The 22,275-nt window shown below is 42.6% G+C and overlaps 1 protein-coding gene across 1 annotated transcript in view; it reads right to left on the bottom strand.

The window, feature by feature from the left end:
* LOC146869372 (complement C4-like) overlaps positions 1-301 on the bottom strand; it is a 536,657-nt gene extending 536,356 nt beyond the window's left edge. Inside the window, exon 1 of the mRNA XM_085599650.1 lies at positions 146-301. Coding sequence (XP_085455776.1) covers positions 146-210 — 65 coding nt within the window. The 5' untranslated portion in view covers positions 211-301. The remainder of the gene's footprint in view (positions 1-145) is intronic.
* Positions 302-22,275: the final 21,974 nt, after the last annotated feature.

Genomic DNA, 22,275 nt, shown 5'->3' on the forward strand with positions numbered 1-22,275 from the left:
GTCCGAGGAAAGGCCCCGGTAATCAAGGGGAAAAAATATAAAAGTGCCGGTAGTTTAAAGCACTGCTTCGAGGGTAAATCCGGAGCGCTCTCACTGCAAACTCTCAAATCCCCAATTTCCCTTTATTAAAAAAAGAAACACTCACGCTGGCGCCGGGCGAGCGAGGTTCACTAGGGCGCAGATCCATGCCAGTCTCACGAGGAGCTCCATGGCGGCGGCCCGGGGTCTGGGGGTGCCCCTTTCCGGTGGCGAGCGGCGCTGTCAGGGTGGTGTGATCTGGGCCACTGCACCCTTCAGAATGAGCCGTGAGCGGGAGGGGCAGGCAGAGGGTACGGAGGGAGGCTGGACACGGCCTATTTACTCTCCTAAACTTTAACCTCTCAGGGAATTTCCCTCTGACACATTCCTGGCGTCGCATCCGAAAAGTCCAAATGATGTCTTTTATTTGTGCTGCTGACCGTTTCTCCAGAATAAGGCATTTACAGGGCCTGCCCAGAGCGCAGACCACAAGCCGGTGCCAAAGGGAGACATCCCAGCCCTGCTTAGAAGTAGCAGACACAAGGGTAACTGCCTGGGCACTCTCCAATTGTTTGGGGTGCAGCACGAGCTGCTCCAGTGGAGATGGGGGTCACCGATCATCTGACACTGCACAGTTACCTACCCCAATGCCTCTTCAGTGCAGAAGGGGGGTCACCAGGCACTGCACAGGCTACTCTCGCATGGTTTCTGCTGGTGCTTAATTTGTGCCGGTGTTTTCCGGTGCTCAGCCCCTGCATTTAATCGTGAGCACCAGCTCTAAAGCAGCCCACTACCTGGTGTTGTTGTCTTTTTTAATTTCGAGATGAACTCAACATTCCTGTTTATTAAGTCACTATATACTCAAAACTAATCAAACCAGCCCCTCATGTCAATTTTTTAGCTTTGTGTGGCCGGAAATTGTCTGCATTGTCAAACTCGTAGGATGCTGATGCTTAGGTGTTATGTTGGTACAGTCAATAGCGGCGCTGGCAGGGTATGGGTGGCGCAGGCTGCTTTAGCCTTCCAAGAAGGGTCCCGGCAGTTATGTTTTTTACAAATTAAGCACTGTAGCTACTGTGCTGTTGAGGCTCAGTGGTGCCCCAGCAAAGCATGTCCTCCCATCGCCCCAGGTGTGACCTCTGCAGCACTTGTGCTGCTGTCAGGGGTCACCGGTGGGTCACCAGCTCAGTAACTGGTTGCTCTCAACACAGGTCTCAGGTTTACAGACCAGCAGAAGACCCGAGGAATCTGAAGAAACCTGTGGTTGTGCTGTCTCCTGGCTGGGAAGAGAAATCAAATAACCCCTGAAATGTTTCAAAAGTAGGCTTTTACTGCAAGGAACATTTGGTTTTGCAGTAAAATTTTCCTATTATCTTGGCTAAAAATCCATACATTTTAAAGGGAATTCTAGAGAGAATTTCTTAAATTGTTCCAGTTCTATAGGGTTTGCCAGAGCACCGAGCAGCGTTATTTTTCTGAAAGCAGTCCCCAATAACCCCCCGGGGGTTGTCCCTATGTCTCGTGTGTAGATTCCCCTGTGCCCCCTGCTACTGTGCGGGATGATGTGTACCAGAATACCATGAAACAGAAACAAGGCAGCAGGCCTTGTCCATCCCATGCAGCCAGGATCGGCAACAACATTCCTGCAGCCACCAGGACCCCACAAAGCGGCTCCGGTTCAGGAAAGCGCTGAAGACTCACCTCTTTAAAGAACACTACATCACAGAGCATTTACCACTCACGACGCAGCCGCTTTCTCTCCTACTAGCAGACTTTACGCCGGCCTTTGACCTTTCGTATTGTCCAAATGAATATAGACTCACATGACATGCTGGGGATAAAAATACATCTGCCAGAGGTCAAGTGCCTCTATGGCTTCGATGTATAATTCAGACCTAGTTCTGGGAATGTAGAATCATAGACTTTAGCCACCCTATGGTCTTTGTCAGTACCATTAAGCCAGGATGCATGATTACCATTGGAGGAGGAGACATGAACATCTGGTTGGAGCCTATATATGTTCTTGACTTCGTTACAGAGGTGGAGGACGAGAGTCCATCTCTTAGCATCAACTCTTATGTCCCATACACAACAGCCGCGTCCCAGCTAACCCGCATCGCTATCTCCGATGGACTAAGAGCATGTGATGGAAGATCCATTTCAGACAGAGACGTGAGGCCAACCTTTAGGAGAGGGTCAAGCCGAGCAAAAAGAGAGGCCATAACCATTACCAACTTTGTTTAAAACTCTCAGGAATGCTGATTAATAAACACTGTGACCTACAGAACCACCGGTGATTATCAGTTAAATGGTCATCAATACTAGGGATCGATAAAGACTTAAATGGGATTTATACCTTGTTTGCCGCAGCTCTAACTCCCCTCGTACACTCCCGCTCTACTGAGATCTCAGTTGTGGATGTCCAGAGCAAATTGGTTGACTCTCTAAAAATTGTATTGTCAAAACGTCCTGGGAGGATCCCCCCACCCCTCAACAAAGATCCCCAAATCCTTGGCTCACGAGAGATTGCAGAAAGGCCAAGAAAGACCCACAACTTTTGTCAGCCATCCTCAGGGAGGTTTCGGTGTTTTTGTATTCATTTCACTTTCATTTTGACAGTTAACTGTGGTGGATCCTATGCTGTCACTGATGTCAATGTTTGTGTGGCATCATTTCTTGTGAGGGCACTGAAGATGCTAATTAGTTATCATTGACAAGAATGTTTGAAACTTGAGGGCTCTGCGTAGCTTCTGTCTGTTCTCACCCTACAGAGACCAATGTCTTCCTGACGCCTCAGAGAGTGGAGAGGTCTGTAGTGTCCTAAAGACATGTTACTGAAGGTGATAAGGGTTGATACCTATCCTGAAATGTGCCCTCTCTCAACCCCAGGGACTATAGCACAGAGACCACCTTAGGAAAGACGAGGGGCCACCTCATAGCACCAAGAAAGACGAAGGAGAGAAGGGAGGACCAAGCCTGTCCATGACAGAGACGACCAGTGCAGAAGCCTTGAGAAGCCTCCCCAGCCTCCGATCAGGTTTGATGACGCCAGAAGATCCCGCCATCAACAAGCATCCGTACTGTTGGCTATGACTGCATCCGTCAGCTCACAACAGGCAGGTGGCGGCAGCAACTTAGCCGTCATGTTCCAGAGATGTACATTTGTGAAGGCTCTTGGCATCCTTGAATAGCCACAATGATGGGGAACGATGGACTTGCTACTGGTGATAGGAATTTGGGGAAAAACAGGGAAGGGAATGAGAAAGACGCGGCAGACTCGAGCTTACTCTCCGGGATGGACTAGTCTCACCTGAAGGGCAACACACACTACGTCTATATTGTGGATGCAAGTACAGAGGACCTGATGTGAAGACGGAGGACAACCAGAAGACACATGCAATATACAAATAGGTTTACACAGGTTACCAATCTCGACAGTGTGTTTCTGTGACGAGCCTTGGACTGACCTGGAATATAGTCGAGACCCAGGACACTACCACAAACACATACCGGACAGAGGTACAACAAATCCAGACAGGCAAAAAAATCAAGGCAAAGGGAGGACTATCGACAAAACTGAGTGAACTAAAAGGACAAAAACAAGCATGAGGGGCGGATATAAGTGCAAGTGGAACGAGAGGGAGAAGCCAATGCAACTAACGACGCATTGCCAGACAAAACCTATGAGCCATGCAACGCCTGAAATATGGCTCTGCCACCATTAACCCAGAAATGACCCCAGACCAAGGAACTGAGTTGGTGGCCTCTGAAGACTTCCCCATATGACGACGTCTGTAGAACCCTTTAAAGAGCTTGGGAGCAGGCACAACATCTGTACACTCTCACAACTTTTCAAAAACATCATATTCACTCCAGGTCACTAGATATTGTATCTGGCCTCATAGGTACAGTAGCCAATGATCTCCTCGTCTTCTTATGCCAATGACCCACCTGTTATAACCGGAAAAGGTTGTTTACTAAAAACATCAGAAATGGCTTGTTTGACACAAGATACATGGAATATTGGGTGAAAGTTCCATTGTGAGGTAAGAGGCTGCTGGAGCAGAGTTTTCATTTTGAAAATTCTGGGGCTTTTGAAGCTCTGGCATGTCTATGTGTTTAATTAATTTATTAATAATTAACAACTAATTATTTGTCTTGTGCAAGTGTGTTTTACTAATCAACTCGTTTGTCCTAACATAAGAGAAAGTTACATGAGGGTTAGCTTATGTTTGCTGTTTCTGTCTTAATAATAACGTGCAAGTTTTCATGTTTAAACGTTGCTGTGTGCTATTTATTTTGAGCACAAAACGCTTGTCTGAATTAATGCTTTTTATGTCGCAAAGCTAGATAAATGCATACACATAAGGGTATTAGTGGGGTTAACACTGTTTAATCATTATGCTGTAGTAACGTTGTTTTTATTTCTTTTAATTGAGATGGTCTATTGTGGCCTATGGAGGCCTAATCCATGATGGCTAATTTTGAAGCCTGGCCTCGAGTGAATATTCTGTGATGTGGCAAGGGAGACCCCTGCTGGAAAAAGGTCGAAGACAACTGACCATGATCCTTCTATGAAACTTTCCATGAGGACAGCAGCAGTTTTGGGTGTTCTCCAAGAAAAGTGAAAGTGTCCTTGGCAATCTCGGAAGACAAAGGAGCCTTGGAGGAAAACTCTGAACTGTGGCTCGATGGCCGAGGAGAAGCCGGATAAAATATGATACATGTTTTATTTTCTTGGTTCCTGTTCCGTAGTTCACGTATTGTGACTTTTCCTGAGCGGAGATTTCAAGATGTTGCGATGTTACATCCCTTCCTTCTCGTTCTGCTCAGTGATACAGTTTAACTTGCCAATTTTATGTGTGTTTCCATTGTATTTTTCACTATAGAAACTGTTAGTTTAGGGAGGGATCTCCCCACTCCTTTTGCTGATCTTTTGCCACTTGCCATTTTACCTTTGCTGCGTGAGCTTGCGTTGCTGAGGATCGATGCTGAGGACTCTATCTCAAGAGACTTTACCGTGAGACTGGTCCTGACCCGTTCTGACACTTAGTTAGAATAGGTAATTATGAGAAATGATTTATTCTGATTTATTTGACTAATTTAGATAAAGCAATATAACTTTTAAACATGGTGTTGAATATTTCTTTCCTTGTCAATTATTGAGTACATTTTTGATCATTGTTTATAGATTGTTTAGGGTATGATTAAGGACAAACACTATAATCAGGTCCTATCGCTTAGATATAGATGCAGGGTGGTTTAGGAGTTTTCTTCCCACAGGTTTATTGCTGGTAGAGTATTTGAGCGTATGTTAGTGAAATGGGCCCTAGTGTATGAAGAATGTATGTGCGTGTAACTGTGAGATTACTCTATCCGTGGTAGTGGGCATATTTTTGATACCCTGATCTCTATCAATTTCTCTGGTAGCAGAGGATGGTTATAGATGGTTGTCTTGATCTGATAAGATAAGATTGCTTGTAAATTAGCTTATTGATTATTGATTTATTTTGATGTTGTTGGTATATGTACTAATATTATATGTTGGAGTCGTAATGTTGAGTTATATGTAGTGCTTCTGGAATTTGGAAGCTGGAAACAGTTCCGTAGTAGGGCAGAGAAAGGTGTATATGCTGCTCTCGGGAAAGACGGGATTGTAAGGAATTACGTGTGACAATTGAAGTTGCGCGTTCACATTGTCTGGGTTCGGAATCAGTGACATTATTGTATGTTACTATTAGAATATTTCTGGTATATAAGGAGTGTGTGTCGTAGTGAAGGTTATCTGTGAAACTCTGGTCTTAAGTCCCAGGGATCCGTAAGGATTGCCGTTAAAGCTTATTGCGGGAGGAGTAATAGGTATTCTCTGAGCTTGTTTGAGGAACTGAGCAGAGGTAAGCTGCTTAGTTGATGTATGTTATAATTCTGTAGTAGAACAAATTGTTCTTGGAGGCAGGATTCTGTGTGCATGTACTATATTTTTCTCGTATGAATGTGCGTGAATGCATATACATTTATTGACTGTAAGACTCTTTGGATAAGTCCTGGAGGAAACAGTTAGGAGATGTATGAAAGTTGTTGATTCTTGAGAAATAGACTCTTTTTACTATCCTGTGGTTAGCGAAGCAGACAATGGAGATGTTTTTATGTTGTAACTAATAGATTTTGTGGAAATTTTGACACACGAAGTCTACTGAGAGTTTTTGTAAAGGAGGGGTAGACGAGTGACAGAGACAGGAGACAGAGACTGCAGCGGCTGTTGACGTCAGAAGGTCCGCGCACTGATTGGATAGTGAATCAGAATAGGGTTCACGCTAGGATTGGTGCGTTAGTGTGAGTCGCGCTGCTATTGGTGGAAAACTCGTATTGTATATCTATAATACGGAAAGAGTAGAGAGTTTGGTAAGCGCTAAAATGTATTACCAAGAAGAGAAAAAGAAAAAGACCTTCTTTGGAAAAGTTAAGAAGTGGTTTAGTAAGGATAAAGAGGTTAAAACAAGAGAGGGTGAGTTGTTACCTCCAGCGAAAACACCTGCATCCTTCATGGTTGCGAAATATGGATTACATACCTGTATATGGTTGCAGAATTGGGTTAGGTATACTAAAGAAGATGGTGTTCTAGCATTCCCAGAACATGGTTCATTTAATTTGGCCGTGTTGAGAAATTTACGAGAAAAGATGTTATGCTTAGACCCGAAGCCGAGACCTACACAGTTCGAGGCTTTAGTGGAATGGGAAGAAGAAGTTCATGACCGAGAAAAGCAAAGATCTGGAGGGTATTACAGATACATGTTTGGGAGGAGACATGATCGTGAGACACATCATGATCGAATGAAAAGATGGCGAGATGCTAGTATGACAGAGGGATTATATCCTATGAGAACAGTTGAAGCTTCTGCTCCTTCAGAAGAAAGGGTTTCTGAGCCAGATATGAGAAGATATGGAGAGTATGAGGATGAGGTTTTAAATGACATGATTTACAAGAGACCACCTCCATATAGATCAGAACCAGATGAGAGTACACCAGTTGTTTCTCCGATAAGAGATACAGTTGAGAAAGAAAAAATGACATCTGAATCAAGAGCTAGTAGTTCTTTCAGGGAGAGAGAGAATCGAGGTAGTGAGGAAAATGCCAGACAATTAGCAAAGACGACAACAGAACTGACTGAGAAAATTAGAGAGTTAACGAAGAATCTAGAAGCTGTTACGGTGCCTGTAACTATAGGTCCGGTAATTCCTGTGTTTGATAAACAGAGGACAAGTGAAAATGGACTGGTAATTCCATATATTGCAAATGATTCGACAAATTCAGTTGGTCCTTCAGGAGATTCAGATAAAAGAACAGGGAGAAGTGACCTGAGACAAACCAGACATGACACATGTAGTGAACTATTGGATGTTAGTGAACCTAGTTGTTCAGGGATGCCGATTTTAGAACCACAGAAAAAAGTGGTACCAGTGAGAAAAACTGCTGAAATAACAGTTGACGATTTGAATGATTGGATGAAGGTTCTTCAGAAAAAGGATAAAGATTCACAAGTTATTGATGTGGTTAAATTACGTATAGAATTGGAAGAGCTTGTGACAGGAACAGTTCCAACAGAAATCCTGAAAAGTCATCATGATGGTGAATTAATGTTTATGTGCAAGAGCATAACATGGAGAGCAAGAAATACACATGATAGACTGAGAGCAATAGCAAATGAGCAAGGAGTTGACATTGATAGAGTAAAAGCTTTGCAGAAAACGTACAGGATGGATTTCACAGAGAAAGACATAGAAAATTTGAATACTTCTGGTAGAACAGGACAGATTAAAGAGATGGTGGCATTATTGCGAAGATGGGGTGATGTAGAAAAGTGGAAGGATAGGTGGTATAAGAAGAGAGAGGAATCTGAAGATAGAACAACTTACTCAGCATTTCCAGTGAGAGAAAAAGAGAAACCAGTGGAACAGTTTCCCATGAGAGAAATACCTGGAGGAGGATATGTACATGTTCCATGGACCAGACAGGATATTTTATCATTTACGAATGATTTCGCTCGATTGAGAGAAAAGCCCGTCGAGTGGTATAGGCAGGTAGACAGGTTTGTGAAATTGTCAAAAGTGCTGTGGGTTGACCTGAATAGTCTGTTTGATATAATTGTTCCAGCAGACTTGTGGACTGAGTGTAAGATAGTTGTGAGTTGGCCTACTGAGGAGTATCCAAGAGATCCAAGAACAGGGGCACCAGATCCAGAGGTGATGAGGAAGTATGATCAGGTGATGGTATACCTGAAGAGTAAAGTTCCTCCGAAAGAGACAGACTGGGTTAAAATAGATCGAACACAACAGGAAGCAAAAGAATCAGTTCATGCTTTTTACGAAAGGCTGATACTGGCTTTTAAACAATTCAGTGGAGATGAACACCTGGGTGACAAGGATTTGAGTCATTTTGTATACCGATTTGTATATGGTCTTAGACCTGAAATTGGTGAGAGAATTCGTGAACACACTGTGGATTGGCAGAGTAAAAAAGTAGATGAGATTCTGAGACATGCGAAATATTTCAGTGATGAAATTGAAGCAAAACAAAGAAAGCTGAAAGAGAAAGCAATGTGGGCACAAGTGAAAGTTGCAGAAAGACAGGAAGCACAGTTAGTGGAACAGGCAAATAATTCAGGAAATAATACAGGGAATAGACCGAGATTTGCAGGAAAAGGAAGGGGAAGTCTTGAGGAAGCCAAAAAGAAGTTCCCGTGTCACAACTGTGGCCAACTGGGACATTGGAGATCTGAATGTCCTAATCCACCATTAGTGAATAATGAGGGTAAATACTTAAATCAACAGGTGCAGAATGAAGGGAATAACCAGCAGCAACAACAGCAGAAAGTTGTGAGACAGCAGCAGAGCCAAGAGCCAAAACCGCCCTTACCGCAGAATAGAGGGGTACAAAAGTACAATCAGGACTCAGGATTCTTCAATGATGAGCAGGTAAACAAACCGAGACGTTCTAACAAAGTACAACAGTACTTGTTAAAGAGTGAAGGGAGTGAGTCTGAGGGTGATTATTGACGGTGCCGAAGAGAGGAGGAAGAGTGCATACTTGGTGCAACTCTAGAAATAGACCAGGCAGGACCATTTGTGGATGGGAAAATAAATGAGGAAAGTGTTACTTTTTTGGTAGACACAGGTGCGACAAGATCAACTGTCAGGTCAACAGATGTTAGAAATCTTCCTCTCTCGGATGAAGCAATCCAAGTAGTTGGTGTAGCCAATACACAAATCAGAACACGTCTTACTGAACCAGTAAGAGTACAGATAGGGAAATTTTCAGACATGCACAGATTTATTGTCTGTGACACAAGTCCAGTGAACCTGTTGGGTAGGGACCTATTGTGTAAGATGAATTGCACAATTTTCTGTACACCAGATGGAATAGCTTTTGAGACACCAGATGATGATGTTTTGTACCGAATGACTCTAGAAAATAGAGAAAGTGAGTTCATTGGTGCATTTGCAGTGTTCAATCCGGAGGATTTGCCACAAGTGCTGAGAGACACAGTGAAAAGAGTAGTTTGGGATTTTACAGGAGAGGATGTGGGATTGATGAATAATGTAGATCCAGTGAAAATTGCAGTAAAAGAGGGAATTACATATCCTAACATTCCTCAGTACAAAATGACACCAGAAATAATTGAAGGGATAACTCCTATAATTGAGAAAATGATTCAGCAAGGAGTCTTAAGAGAACTACTGAGTAGTCCGTGTAATTCACCAATAATGGGACTGAAAAAGCCCAATGGCAAGTTCAGGATCGTGCAAGACCTGAGAAAAATTAATCAAATTGTGGTGGCATGTTGTCCCATTGTGCCAAATCCATCAGTGATTCTGTATCAAATTCCACATGATGCTGAGTGGTATACAGTGATTGATTTGTGTCATGCATTCTTTTCAATTCCATTGCATCATGACAGCCAGCCGATTTTTGCATTTAGGTTTGGCCAGCGTATTTTAGCATGGTGTCGTATCCCACAGGGATATACGGAAAGTCCTTCGATATTCAATCAGTTATTGAAAAGATCGTTGGAAAGTCTGATTATGCCTGAGAGTTCAGTACTAGTACAGTATATTGATGACCTACTTGTGGCATCAAAGACACGTGAAGCTTGTGAAGTGGATACCATAGCTTTACTGAATCATCTGGCAGATGGAGGGTTAAAGGTATCTCCAGCCAAATTGCAATTTTGCAAGAAAGAGGTGCATTATCTTGGACATAATATTGAAAAAGGTCTGAGAAAAGTGACTACTGACAGAATCAGAATAATCAGAGAAATGAAAGCTCCAAAAACCCAGAGAGAAGTGAGAATGTTCCTGGGTATGGTGGGATATTGTCGTCAGTGGATAATTAATTTTTCCCTGATAGCAAAGCCACTGATTAAATTGACAAAAAGTGAAATGACAGATCCATTGGATCTGGATGCAGAACAATTGGCAGCATTTGAAGAGCTCAAAACTAAAATGTGTGAAGCTCCAGCTTTGGGTATGCCAGACTATGAAAAAGAATTTGAACTGTACTGCAGTGAGAGAAATGGATGTGCACTTTCAGTGTTAATCCAAAAACATGGGCAATTGAGAAGGCCTATTGCGTACTTTTCATCGACACTTGACACTGTAGCCGTGGGGTTACCAGGTTGTCTGAAAGCTGTGGCTGCAACATGCAGAAGCCTGGAAAAAAGTGAGGGGATCATAATGGGGTATCCTGTAAGGGTATTCGTACCTCACAATGTGGCAATTCTTTTGACAAGAAGCAGAACTCAGCATATGTCACATAGTCGGCTGACTAAATACGAAAAAGTGATTCTGGGAGCATCAAATGTGACTCTTGAGAGATGTATGAATGTGAATCCAGCGACACTCTTGCCGGATATTGAGAATGTGGGTATAAAGATGGAAAATGATCATGATTGTTTGGATGTGCTTGAGTACTGTACAAAACCGAGACCAGACATAAGGGATATTCCCTTACCTGAGAATGACCATGTGTTGTTTGTGGATGGATCATGCCTGAGAAATGATAATGGTGTGCTATGTGCAGCATATGCAGTGTGCAAAGTTTCAGAGGTCATGGAAGCATCACCATTGAAAGGAGTGAAATCTGCGCAAGTTGCTGAATTGGTGGCATTGACAAAAGCTTGTGAGATTGGGAAAGATTTGAGAACAACAGTGTTGACTGATAGTCAGTATGGATTTGGAGTGGTGCATGATTTTGGCCAATTATGGCTACAAAGAGGTTTCTTGACATCGGGTGGAACTCCGATAAAGAATGCTGAATTGATTGGAAAATTGCTTGAGGCGATACAGCTGCCTAAGGAGTTAGCGGTTGTAAAATGTGCTGCACATGGTTCAGGGGATGATTTTATCACTGTTGGTAACAGGTATGCCAACGATGTAGCGCAATATTGCGCCAAAACAAACCAATCGATTAACAGGGATAGGATGGAGGAAATGTCTTTTCTTTCTGTGATGTTTACTAATGTCCTAGAAACGTGGGATGAAGTGAAGCAGTTACAAGATGAGGCAGGAGAAGAAGAGAAACAAGATTGGGTTAAGGCAGGATGTGCTCCAAGAGAAACAGACCATGTTTGGGTCTACAGAGATGGCAGACCAGTAATGCCAAACTCAATTTTGTCGTCAATGGCAAGGATGTATCATGGACAGGGACATCTGGGGAGGGACGCGATGGTAAGGTCCTTTAAACAAACCTGGTACAATGCGAAGTTTAGGACAATTGCGGAGAGCATCTGTCAAAGGTGTTTAATTTGTCAGCAATTTAACACAGGGAAAAAGACAGTGGTGAGTCTAGGGACAATTGGCAGAGAAGGAGGTCCTTTTACAAGAATGCAAATTGATTTCATTGAAATGCCCCAAGTAAACAGACTAAGGTATGTTTTGGTGGTAGTCTGTTTGTTTTCAGGGTGGGTGGAAGCTTACCCGACTAGAAGGAATGATGGATTAACAGTGGCAAAATTACTGTTGAGGGAGTTGATTCCTAGGTTTGGGTTTCCAGTTACAGTTGAATCTGACAGAGGTAGACACTTTCAAAATGAACTTATTGGTTTGATTTGTGAAGCATTAAAAATACAGCAGAAGCTACATTGTGCATACCGACCAGAGGCTTCTGGTGTGGTTGAGCAGATTAATGGCACAATCAAGAATAGGATTGGAAAGATGTGTTTAGCCACTGGCATGAAATGGCCAGACGTGTTACCTCTAGTCCTGATGACCATGAGATCTACTCCAGATAGAACTACAGGTTTGAGCCCGCATGAAATAATTATGGGACGTGCAATGCGACATGCATTCGTGCCTGTGAATAAATTGGTGACAATAACTGATGACATGATTTTGGATTACTGTAAAGGCCTGGCTGACGCAGTTCATTCTGTGTTTCACCAGGTTGGAGAAGAAGCTACCACACTTGAGAAGAAGCAAGCCCATGATCTGAGTCCAGGAGACTGGGTGAGGATTAAGGTGCACAGAAGAAGAAATTGCTTGATTCCAAGGTGGGGAAGGCCGAGACAAGTTATTCTGACTACAACGACTGCAGTAAAGTGTGCTGGAGTGAGACACTGGGTACATGCAAGTCATACTCTGAGAGTTCCAAGCCCGAGAGAGGGAACTGGTGAAGAGTATTTTGAAGAGTCAGATTCCAGTGATGGTGAAGATCCTGAAGATACGGAATCAGTGAGAAAAGAAGCAGAGAGAGCTTCAAGAGATTCACTGCGAGTATCAGAGGGAAAATCAAATTCTGTTACAGAGCCTGAAGTTTCAAGTAGCAGTGGAGGAAAAAGAAAAGAAAAGAAAAATCACACAGAGACTACTCCTGAATCAGAAGAGGAGGAGATTGAAGAACCACTTGAGATTATACTTGAAGAAACAGGGTCAGAAGAAGATAGAGAGGGACAGATTGCGGAAGACCCCCGAGGAGGTGTAGGGAACATTCATGAGGAGCTAGGTGAAGGGACAAGTAGACAGCAAGAAGATTGCGTGTCGGAGATCCGAGGAGGGACAGAAGTAGGGAAGTCTCAAATAGTGGTGAAAGAATCTGTGGAAGAAAAGAAAACTGCTAAGAAACGAAAGCAAAAGGCAATTGAAACAGAATCGGATGATGAAAATGAACAAACAGAGGGTCGAGTTCTGAGAAAGAGAACTTCGATTGGAGAAAGGAGTGTTAAAGAACTAAGGCCGAAGAAGGTTGTGAAAGGAGATCGTTGGCCTAACAACAGAGTGAAAAGACTGAGATACAGAGTAATAAGAGCAAATTCATCAAAAGCTGAACAAGTGAATGAAGTATCAAGTCAAACTTCGAGAGCTGAAGAAGAAGAATCAAAGAGATCAAAAGAACCAGTAGAAATTAAAAGAGTTAAAAGACCCAACCAAAAGTACAGATCACTGGAATGGTCTTATGTGACACTGTCTGAAGAAGGAAAAGAAGAAACAGTGACTCGAGATAATCCGGAAGTGGTCTTGAGAAAAGTGGTTGAGGAAGATACTGGTGAAATCCTGAAAGTACTCTTGACTGACATTGGAGAAGAGTCAGATACTGAGGATTTGAGTGTTGGAGATCTGATACAATTTGATGTTGAAGAAATTGGAGTGAAAAATGATGAGTATCCAAACTGAGTAAAAGAAGGATTCACTTGGACTGAGTGAACAGAAAGATCATTTGAAGAAGCTGAAGAGTTTGGAACAAACGTTGAAGATTTGAAAAGTTCTAATTTCAGTAGTGGAGTAGTAGAGGTTAAAGCAGAATGGCTAACATAGAGAATAATCAAAATAGATGTGCCTTCTTTAAAAGGTGGTGCAAGATGTGCTGCTGTTGTACTGGATTATTAATGCTTCTATGGGGTGTTTTAGTTTTATTAGTTACTTTTAAGGTTGAATTTGGAATGGACACAGAAAACATGACTAATATAGAGAAGAATTCACAAAAAGTAATTCCAATTAGAAGTAGTAGTTACATACACAAAGATAGGTCAATTAATAATTTTTCTAGTAATGTTTTTTCTAAACTGTTATATGAATATGTGAAAACGATGGAAGTGAGGGATTGCTATGTCTGCATGCAGTTACCTGCATCAGTTTCGGAGGGTGTTACTTATCACCATTTACCAGCTACATATGGTATTTCTTGTAGTATTTTAAGTAGTGTTTTTTATTTGTTAGGGAAAATAGATTATAAGATGTCTAACAGAGATAGTATTTTTGGGCACTTGCCAATGAACAAAGAGCTGAATCCAGCTAAAGAAGCTAACACTTTTGGTGAGATTTTTATTGAAGAAAAAGGACTAACATTAGATTACATTTTTAAGAATAATTTAACTTGCAGTTTGAAAGAAGAGGAGAAAGCTTTCCTAGATATGGTAGAGGAAAGGAGAGTGAACATGCATGAGAAAGCGGGAAAATATGAAGTGAGTGAGACAATTTGGGATATTGAAATGGGAAAAGAGTTGAAAAATGGGGCTAGTCCAACTTTAGCTCTAGATGCACCGCAGAAGGGTAAACTATGCATTACCAGAAGGAAATCCCAATATGATACATATTTCGTGGGGACTAGTGAGTGCCATGATACATACTTCGTTGCGACTGGTTGGGGTTTTAGAGGTGGAGAAGATACAATTTTTCCAGGAGTGTACTATGTGTGTGGGAACAAGGCTTATTACAAGTTGCCTGACCATTGGTATGGCACGTGTTATGTGGGTTTGGTTTTTCCTAAAATTTTTCATACAGATAAAATAAAAGATGTAGAAGATATTAACTTATTAACACGTTTTAAGAGAGAAACTTGGTCTGAAATTGTGGGTGATATTTTTGGGGTTTTGATTCCAGCAGTGGGAATTTCTTTGAATGCTTATTGAATTCGGAAACTGTCCACAGTGGTTGATCGCTTATCGACAAATACCGCAGGAGGGTTTCTTTTAGTAAATACGGAGTTAAGTGCCGTACGTGCCATGTCAATGCAAAATCGACTTGCCCTTGATATTCTTTTGGCTAAGGAGGGTGGAGTTTGTGTAATTTTGAAAGTTCAACATTGTTGCACTTACATTCCTGATGAAAGTAAAGACCTGAAGGTCTATATCAAAAATATTACTGATTTGCATGAAGAATTAGTACCACTTAAAACTGGGAGTTTATGGACTAAATTAGCTAATAAGATGATAGCTTTTAAGGATTTTATTACAAAAATAGGTAGTACTATTATAGGTAGAATATTGTTTCCGTTGTCTTGTATAATTGTTGCTTTACTGATACTAAGATTAGTGTGTGTGTGTTGTAAAAACAGGGGAGGGAAAGAGAAATTGGAAAATGAAAAGAAAAACAAGAATTTGAAAAATTCGAAAAGAGAACCAGAAGAGATTGAATTAGAAGAATTGAGGGAGAGTGTTTATTTAGAGACAAAGAGAGATGATGAAAGAGTGACTGGTGTGTAATTTGTGTAAGGGGAAAAGACATTTCTGATTTCTCCTAAAATGGGACTAAAATTTCACTATTTTTTTTTTGGTTTTATTTGGTGATAAAATCACCAAAGGGGGGATTGCTGGAGCAGAGTTTTCATTTTGAAAATTCTGGGGCTTTTAAAGCTCTGGCATGTCTATGTGTTTAATTAATTTATTAATAATTAACAACTAATTATTTGTCTTGTGCAAGTGTGTTTTACTAATCAACTCGTTTGTCCTAACATAAGAGAAAGTTACATGAGGGTTAGCTTATGTTTGCTGTTTCTGTCTTAATAATAACGTGCAAGTTTTCATGTTTAAACGTTGCTGTGTGCTATTTATTTTGAGCACAAAACGCTTGTCTGAATTAATGCTTTTTATGTCGCAAAGCTAGATAAATGCATACACATAAGGGTATTAGTGGGGTTAACACTGTTTAATCATTATGCTGTAGTAACGTTGTTTTTATTTCTTTTAATTGAAATGGTCTATTGTGGCCTATGGAGGCCTAATCCATGATGGCTAATTTTGAAGCCTGGCCTCGAGTGAATATTCTGTGATGTGGCAAGGGAGACCCCTGCTGGAAAAAAGGTCGAAGACAACTGACCATGATCCTTCTATGAAACTTTCCATGAGGACAGCAGCAGTTTTGGGTGTTCTCCAAGAAAAGTGAAAGTGTCCTTGGCAATCTCGGAAGACAAAGGAGCCTTGGAGGAAAACTCTGAACTGTGGCTCGATGGCCGAGGAGAAGCCGGATAAAATATGATACATGTTTTATTTTCTTGGTTCCTGTTCCGTAGTTCACGTATTGTGACTTTTCCTGAGCGGAGATTTCAAGATGTTGCGATGTTACATCCCTTCCTTCTCGTTCTGCTCAGTGATACAGTTTAACTTGCCAATTTTATGTGTGTTTCCATTGTATTTTTCACTATAAAAACTGTTAGTTTAGGGAGGGATCTCCCCACTCCTTTTGCTGATCTTTTGCCACTTGCCATTTTACCTTTGCTGCGTGAGCTTGCGTTGCTGAGGATCGATGCTGAGGACTCTATCTCAAGAGACTTTACCGTGAGACTGGTCCTGACCCGTTCTGACACTTAGTTAGAATAGGTAATTATGAGAAATGATTTATTCTGATTTATTTGACTAATTTAGATAAAGCAATATAACTTTTAAACATGGTGTTGAATATTTCTTTCCTTGTCAATTATTGAGTACATTTTTGATCATTGTTTATAGATTGTTTAGGGTATGATTAAGGACAACCACTATAATCAGGTCCTATCGCTTAGATATAGATGCAGGGTGGTTTAGGAGTTTTCTTCCCACAGGTTTATTGCTGGTAGAGTATTTGAGCGTATGTTAGTGAAATGGGCCCTAGTGTATGAAGAATGTATGTGCGTGTAACTGTGAGATTACTCTATCCGTGGTAGTGGGCATATTTTTGATACCCTGATCTCTATCAAGGCAAACTTATGGCTGATCTTCCCACCATTACTGAAACTTTCCCTGAAACTTTGAATGGACTCATTATCATCAGTTTCCACTGACACGTTCTCCATTGTCTCCCGAACTCAGTATATTACTGTTTGTTGGGTGACAATACTTTGCCTGAACCCGGACAACGGTGAAAGTCTAGTGGGAGAGACTGAAGAACAAGTTACTTACCTTTGGTAACAGATCTTCCTGGTGGATACTCTGTGTAACCGCAGATTCCTTACCTTGTACCTTAACTTGTGAGTAATCCCCAGGTGTCAGCGTGGAGCAAAAGGCTTTCGGTGCAGTTCTCCTGTGTGCTGCTAGGTGGCGTCATAACACTCTGTGCCAAAATCATTTGAGACCAGAAGTAACAAGCAGAGCTGCATGTAAGGACCACCCCTTCGCGTTGACTGGAGGTGCTTTCGAGGCTGTCCACCCAATCAGAGCACAGCAGCAGATTGTTAGGACAAGTATCCCGATCTCTCAAATTGGGACTTTTTAAAATGAGAAACAGTGCAAATCACAGAACAGGGAGGTGGGAGAGTGGATGAGGAATCTGCCGTTAGAGTGTCCATAAGAAAAACCATTACCAGATGTATGTAACTTGTTCTTCTGAGGCATACCTCTTACTGCAGATTCCTCAACTTGTGAATAGAAACCATACCAGTACCTCCCAAAATGGCGGGTCTGTGAATTAGTTCAGACCAAAAGGTCCTGCACGACACAGCAGGGAAAACGCCAGTGTCCTTCTCGAAGGACCTGGCTGTTGAGGCATTAGTGCTTTGTGAATGTGTGCACCGAAGTCCACGTAGCTGCCTGACAGATGTCGAGGACAAGCACTAGGCATACGAACACAGTGAGAGCAGCTATGGTCCTGGTCAGGAAACTGCCTTAACAACACAGGCTCAGTCACACGTGCCGTTTCCCTACAAGCTGAACCACACTTGCTTTAAACACGCATATGCCTTCACTATGCACATGCGTGGTTGAGCCAACATGCGGTCCAGATAAAGAGCCGATGGGCAGGCACAGGAAGCCATGAAGAGGAAGGGTCGGGAGAGGACGAGGTGAGGTAAGTGGGACTGATGCCAGGTCTTGGGGGTCTGGGGGGTAGGTTTTCAGGGTGGGAGATAGTTTTTAGGGCTCAGGGGTTGGTGTTGTTTATAGGGTACGGAGCAATGTTAGGGACCAGGACAGGGGGGCTGAGTCGGGGTGTTTTGCAGGTACAATACACCAGAGCAGCCATTTTAAACCTTGTTAGGCTCCCCTTTCTGATCCGTGGCCCCCTTTTCTTTTAGCTCTAGGAGTGGACGTCATTAACCCAGTGATGAATCCCCTTTTAAATAAGTCATTTGCAACTGCCACAGTTCCTTCCTTTTAGAAACAGGCCAAACGTTTACCTTACTGCTCCTTTTAAAACCCAATGCGGGCCCCAATGTCCCGGCAATGGCAGGCCCATTTCCCTGCTGCCCGCGCCATCAGAACTTGTGGAAAACTGTGTTAATCAGCAACTCACCAACTACATTGAATCCAGTGCTTAATTTGTAAAACAAAATATGAGATGGGGCTCTCACCAGGAGGCCACCACAGTTTGCACCACACATTGCCACTGTACTTACACAACTCCTAACCATCACCCTGAAGTGTGACAATTAAGACTGTTTGAGGCCGCCATAGCTTTAAGAATGGCTTCACTGCTCTTTCGAAAGTCTCGGAACTGATTAAAAACATTCTACATGCAGCCTACAGCGCTTGCACTTTTAGGCGATCTGTTGTCTGTACTTTGTGGGGTCTGACTCTTCCCAGACTTTGGATTGGCTAGTGGGTGTGTCAATTAAAACTGGTAGCCTGCAAATGGCTACTGGTGGGTGCATGTCCCGCCATTATAGAGAAGGCTACTCCCATGGAGTATTGCCGCAGGAGCGAACAAGGATGCGCGTGCAGTGGTGACGACGAAGCGTATGCCCTGCTCCCTTCCTGTCAGCAGCTGAGAGGCTGTTCTTTCGTCCTATGCTGCTACTGGCAGAGGGGCCTTCCAGCCTCAGGTGCCCGATATTGAATGCTCCCCTGACACACTGCATAGGGCTGTTTTCTGCCCCACGCGTGGCTTCTCTTAGACAAAGATGCGGGAAGAGTGGACGGGACCTTCAAACGCAGTCTCAGCTTCTTCATTCATAGACAGCGCGCACTCCTGACAGCCTGGCTCTGTCTGGTGAGCAGGGAGCTCCCGGTCCGCTGCTGGTGCTGTTCGCCGACAGGGGTTCTCTCTCAGCCTGGTGTCTGTTGTGTTCACTCTTCGCATGTTTATTACATTCTATTTTCAGAGAAAAGAAGAGAAAAACAGAAAACCTGTTACCAATGGAAACAGTAGCAATCTGCAAGAGTGAGATTACGGGCCAGGGAGCGTCTGGCAGCGGAAAACAAGCCTGAGGTGAAGTCCGGACAATGTAGATTTAGTATTTGTCACTGTGACATTTTATAGCGCCGACCACGGACATCTGAGCAGCGCATTGGGCACGGGCACTTATTATTTTACAATCAAAGCACTAAAAATGGGATCGATAACGTGGCCTACCAGAGCGGTCTACCTCAAAGCTAGGGAACCGGGTACGAGTCTCGGCAAGGATGCTCAGCATCCTGTGATTCTGGGCAAATCACTTAGGGCCAGATGTACGACCATGACAATTAGCAATTCACAAATTGCACTCGATTGTGAGTCGCTAAATGCCATGTACAACAGTGTCCGAGACACTGTTTGCGATTCCCAATGGGGTCGCAAATTGCATGCCTCATGAATATTCATGAGGTACTCACAATTGGGAATGGGTGGCCCACCCAGGCTCAGCAGACCTCCATGTCAATGACCTCTTTTTAAATAAAGCAGTTTTTCTTCTTTTAAATGCAGCCCATTTTCCTTAAAGGAAAACGGGCTGCATTAAAAAAAAGGAAATGAAACGTTTTTGTTTCATTTTTTAATGGCAGGTAGTGGTCCCTGGGACCACTGCCTGCCCCTAAAAATATTTTCCCCTGCTTTTGAAAAGGGGAAGGGATCCCATAGGGACTCATTCCCATTTGTGAGTGCATTACCACCCTCTTGAAGAGGACGGTAAATTGCAAGTGTTTTGCGACCGCAATTGCGGTCACAAAACTTTCAAACTGTTGCGGGGATTCTGCTCATGCACAGAACTATGCGCAGGAAACCAGGACCTCAGTGAATTGTGGTGTACCAAAAAACTCACCTCAGTACCCAGAACCCCTATCCGACTAGCATCAGTGTCCCATTCGTTCTCCGTATCATTTCGAAGCTACCAATGATTAGACAACCCAGAACAAGCGACTTAGAGTACTCTCAGGAATGGTGGGAATCAGAAACACCTTTTTGTTATTATTCTCATATCAGTCCACAACAAGAGTAATCAGAGACACGGAAAAGTTTAAATTTTTTATTTTTAACTACGTGCTCTAAGGTGCAGTACTTGGGCCAACATAAGCAGGCAAATGATTAAAATCAAAACCATCAGCATTGTTACAATACCATATAAAATGAAGGGAGAAATCATATTAAAATGATAGTGGAAAACAAGTCCTATAATACTTTGTGAACCACCCTCCTTTGGCTAGTTTTATAAACTAATAGAAGGTCTCTAGGTTTGAATGGGGAACCCCATACCTCAAAGATCAGCTTAGGTGAATCACATCACAGGATCAGCTCTGCTCTCTGTGTCTGGAAAGGTTTTCTCCAAGTGTCTGAATCATGCATGCAAAGTGCAATGTTAAAGGCACCCGAGTTTCAGATATTTGCAGCTGTGTGCTTGTTGTGTCTAGAGCGTGGGCCGCTCAACCTGAATTCAACAGCATACATTGTTATTTGACCTTGATGGCTTCTGCACACAGTGTTCAGACTAAGGTCGCGGTGCACGTCTAGGGATGTGAACAACAGACCGTTCTCATGTGAAGAAAAAGCAAGCAAGCAATTTTACTTGTAATAACAGCTACCTGTAGTGTCGTGTGCAAAAGCAGCAAAGCGGCAAGATGGCGTTTAGCTTCTAAAACGCTTATGCTAACTTAACAATGTGTGTACATAAAACCCTGTCTCCACTACAATACATGGGGTAGAGAGTCGCTTTTAGAAAGGGTCGCAATTCCTATTTAGCGAGTCGCAATTACATTGTGACTTCCTAATTAGGAATTGTACATGGCCCTATTCATTTTCCCATGCTCAAACGGGTAACTAACCCGTTTGCGCATGCAATTTAGGGTCATACATCTGGCCCCATATCTCCCCGCACTCAACAAAAAGGATCGTGTCCGTCTGTAACGCAACTGGTGCTAATGTAAAGCAATACCTTCAAGAGCAGTTCACACTGATTAAAACTCACGCTAACTTGACTAATTACATGAAATTTAATTGAAGCAGTTCGAGGTTGATGGGATAGACACTTGCCAAATTTTATGGGGTTCGTTGTATGCAGGGCGATCAGTAAAACAAAAAGCGCGTTTTCTGTGTGAACAGTTACTGAACTAAAATCATAGAGTTGCTGTTGCTGCCTCTGAAAGATGTAAATGTAATTGCAAGACTTTTCTGTGCAAAAAGTCTGTAGTTCAAACTCATTTACAGGTCTAGGATTTTTTCTAATTGTTTTTTGAATGAACTAACACTTTAAATAATCTGCACCACATTGTGAGTTGTGTCAACAGTTGTCGTTTCTTCCACCCCGAAAGTGTGATCGTATGAGTTGACACTGAAACCTGGGACCTTCGAGTTAGCACTCATTACTCTGCAGTGGCCTCTGAACCCACTGATCTTTCCTACATACACATCTTTCTTCTCTCACTTTTCTGTTTAGTGGACGCAGGAAACTGATGAAAGAAAATATCCCTTAGAAATAGTTTTCAGTGAAGTGAACCCAGCTAGCCAATGAATGTATGACAAATAAAGAAGCACACACACTTGAGCGTTGCGCAACACTCCAAACAGTCATTTATGCAAATAAAAGTGTTCTAAAGAGGAGAACTTGCCGTGGAGACGGTGTCTCAGGGTGTGTGATCCATATTTTTGGGCATTCCATGAAAAAGAGTGTTATACGGTGGATGACTTTGTGGAAATGTGGATTTTCCTAATCAGTTATGTCCCCTATCTTGGACCCCAACGGTTCTATGTGCATGTCACAAGGACATGTATGTTCTCTCCAGTTCCAGTTTCCAAAACGCAAACATATGTGCGTCCACCGTCAACATGTTCTCTGTCAGATCTGCCATCGATGGGCTGGATATTCGATTCCTAAGTATGAAAGGCCACCGA

The sequence above is a fragment of the Triturus cristatus genome, chromosome 1_1 (genome assembly GCF_964204655.1).
Source record: "Triturus cristatus chromosome 1_1, aTriCri1.1, whole genome shotgun sequence".
NCBI lineage: Eukaryota > Metazoa > Chordata > Amphibia > Caudata > Salamandridae > Triturus > Triturus cristatus.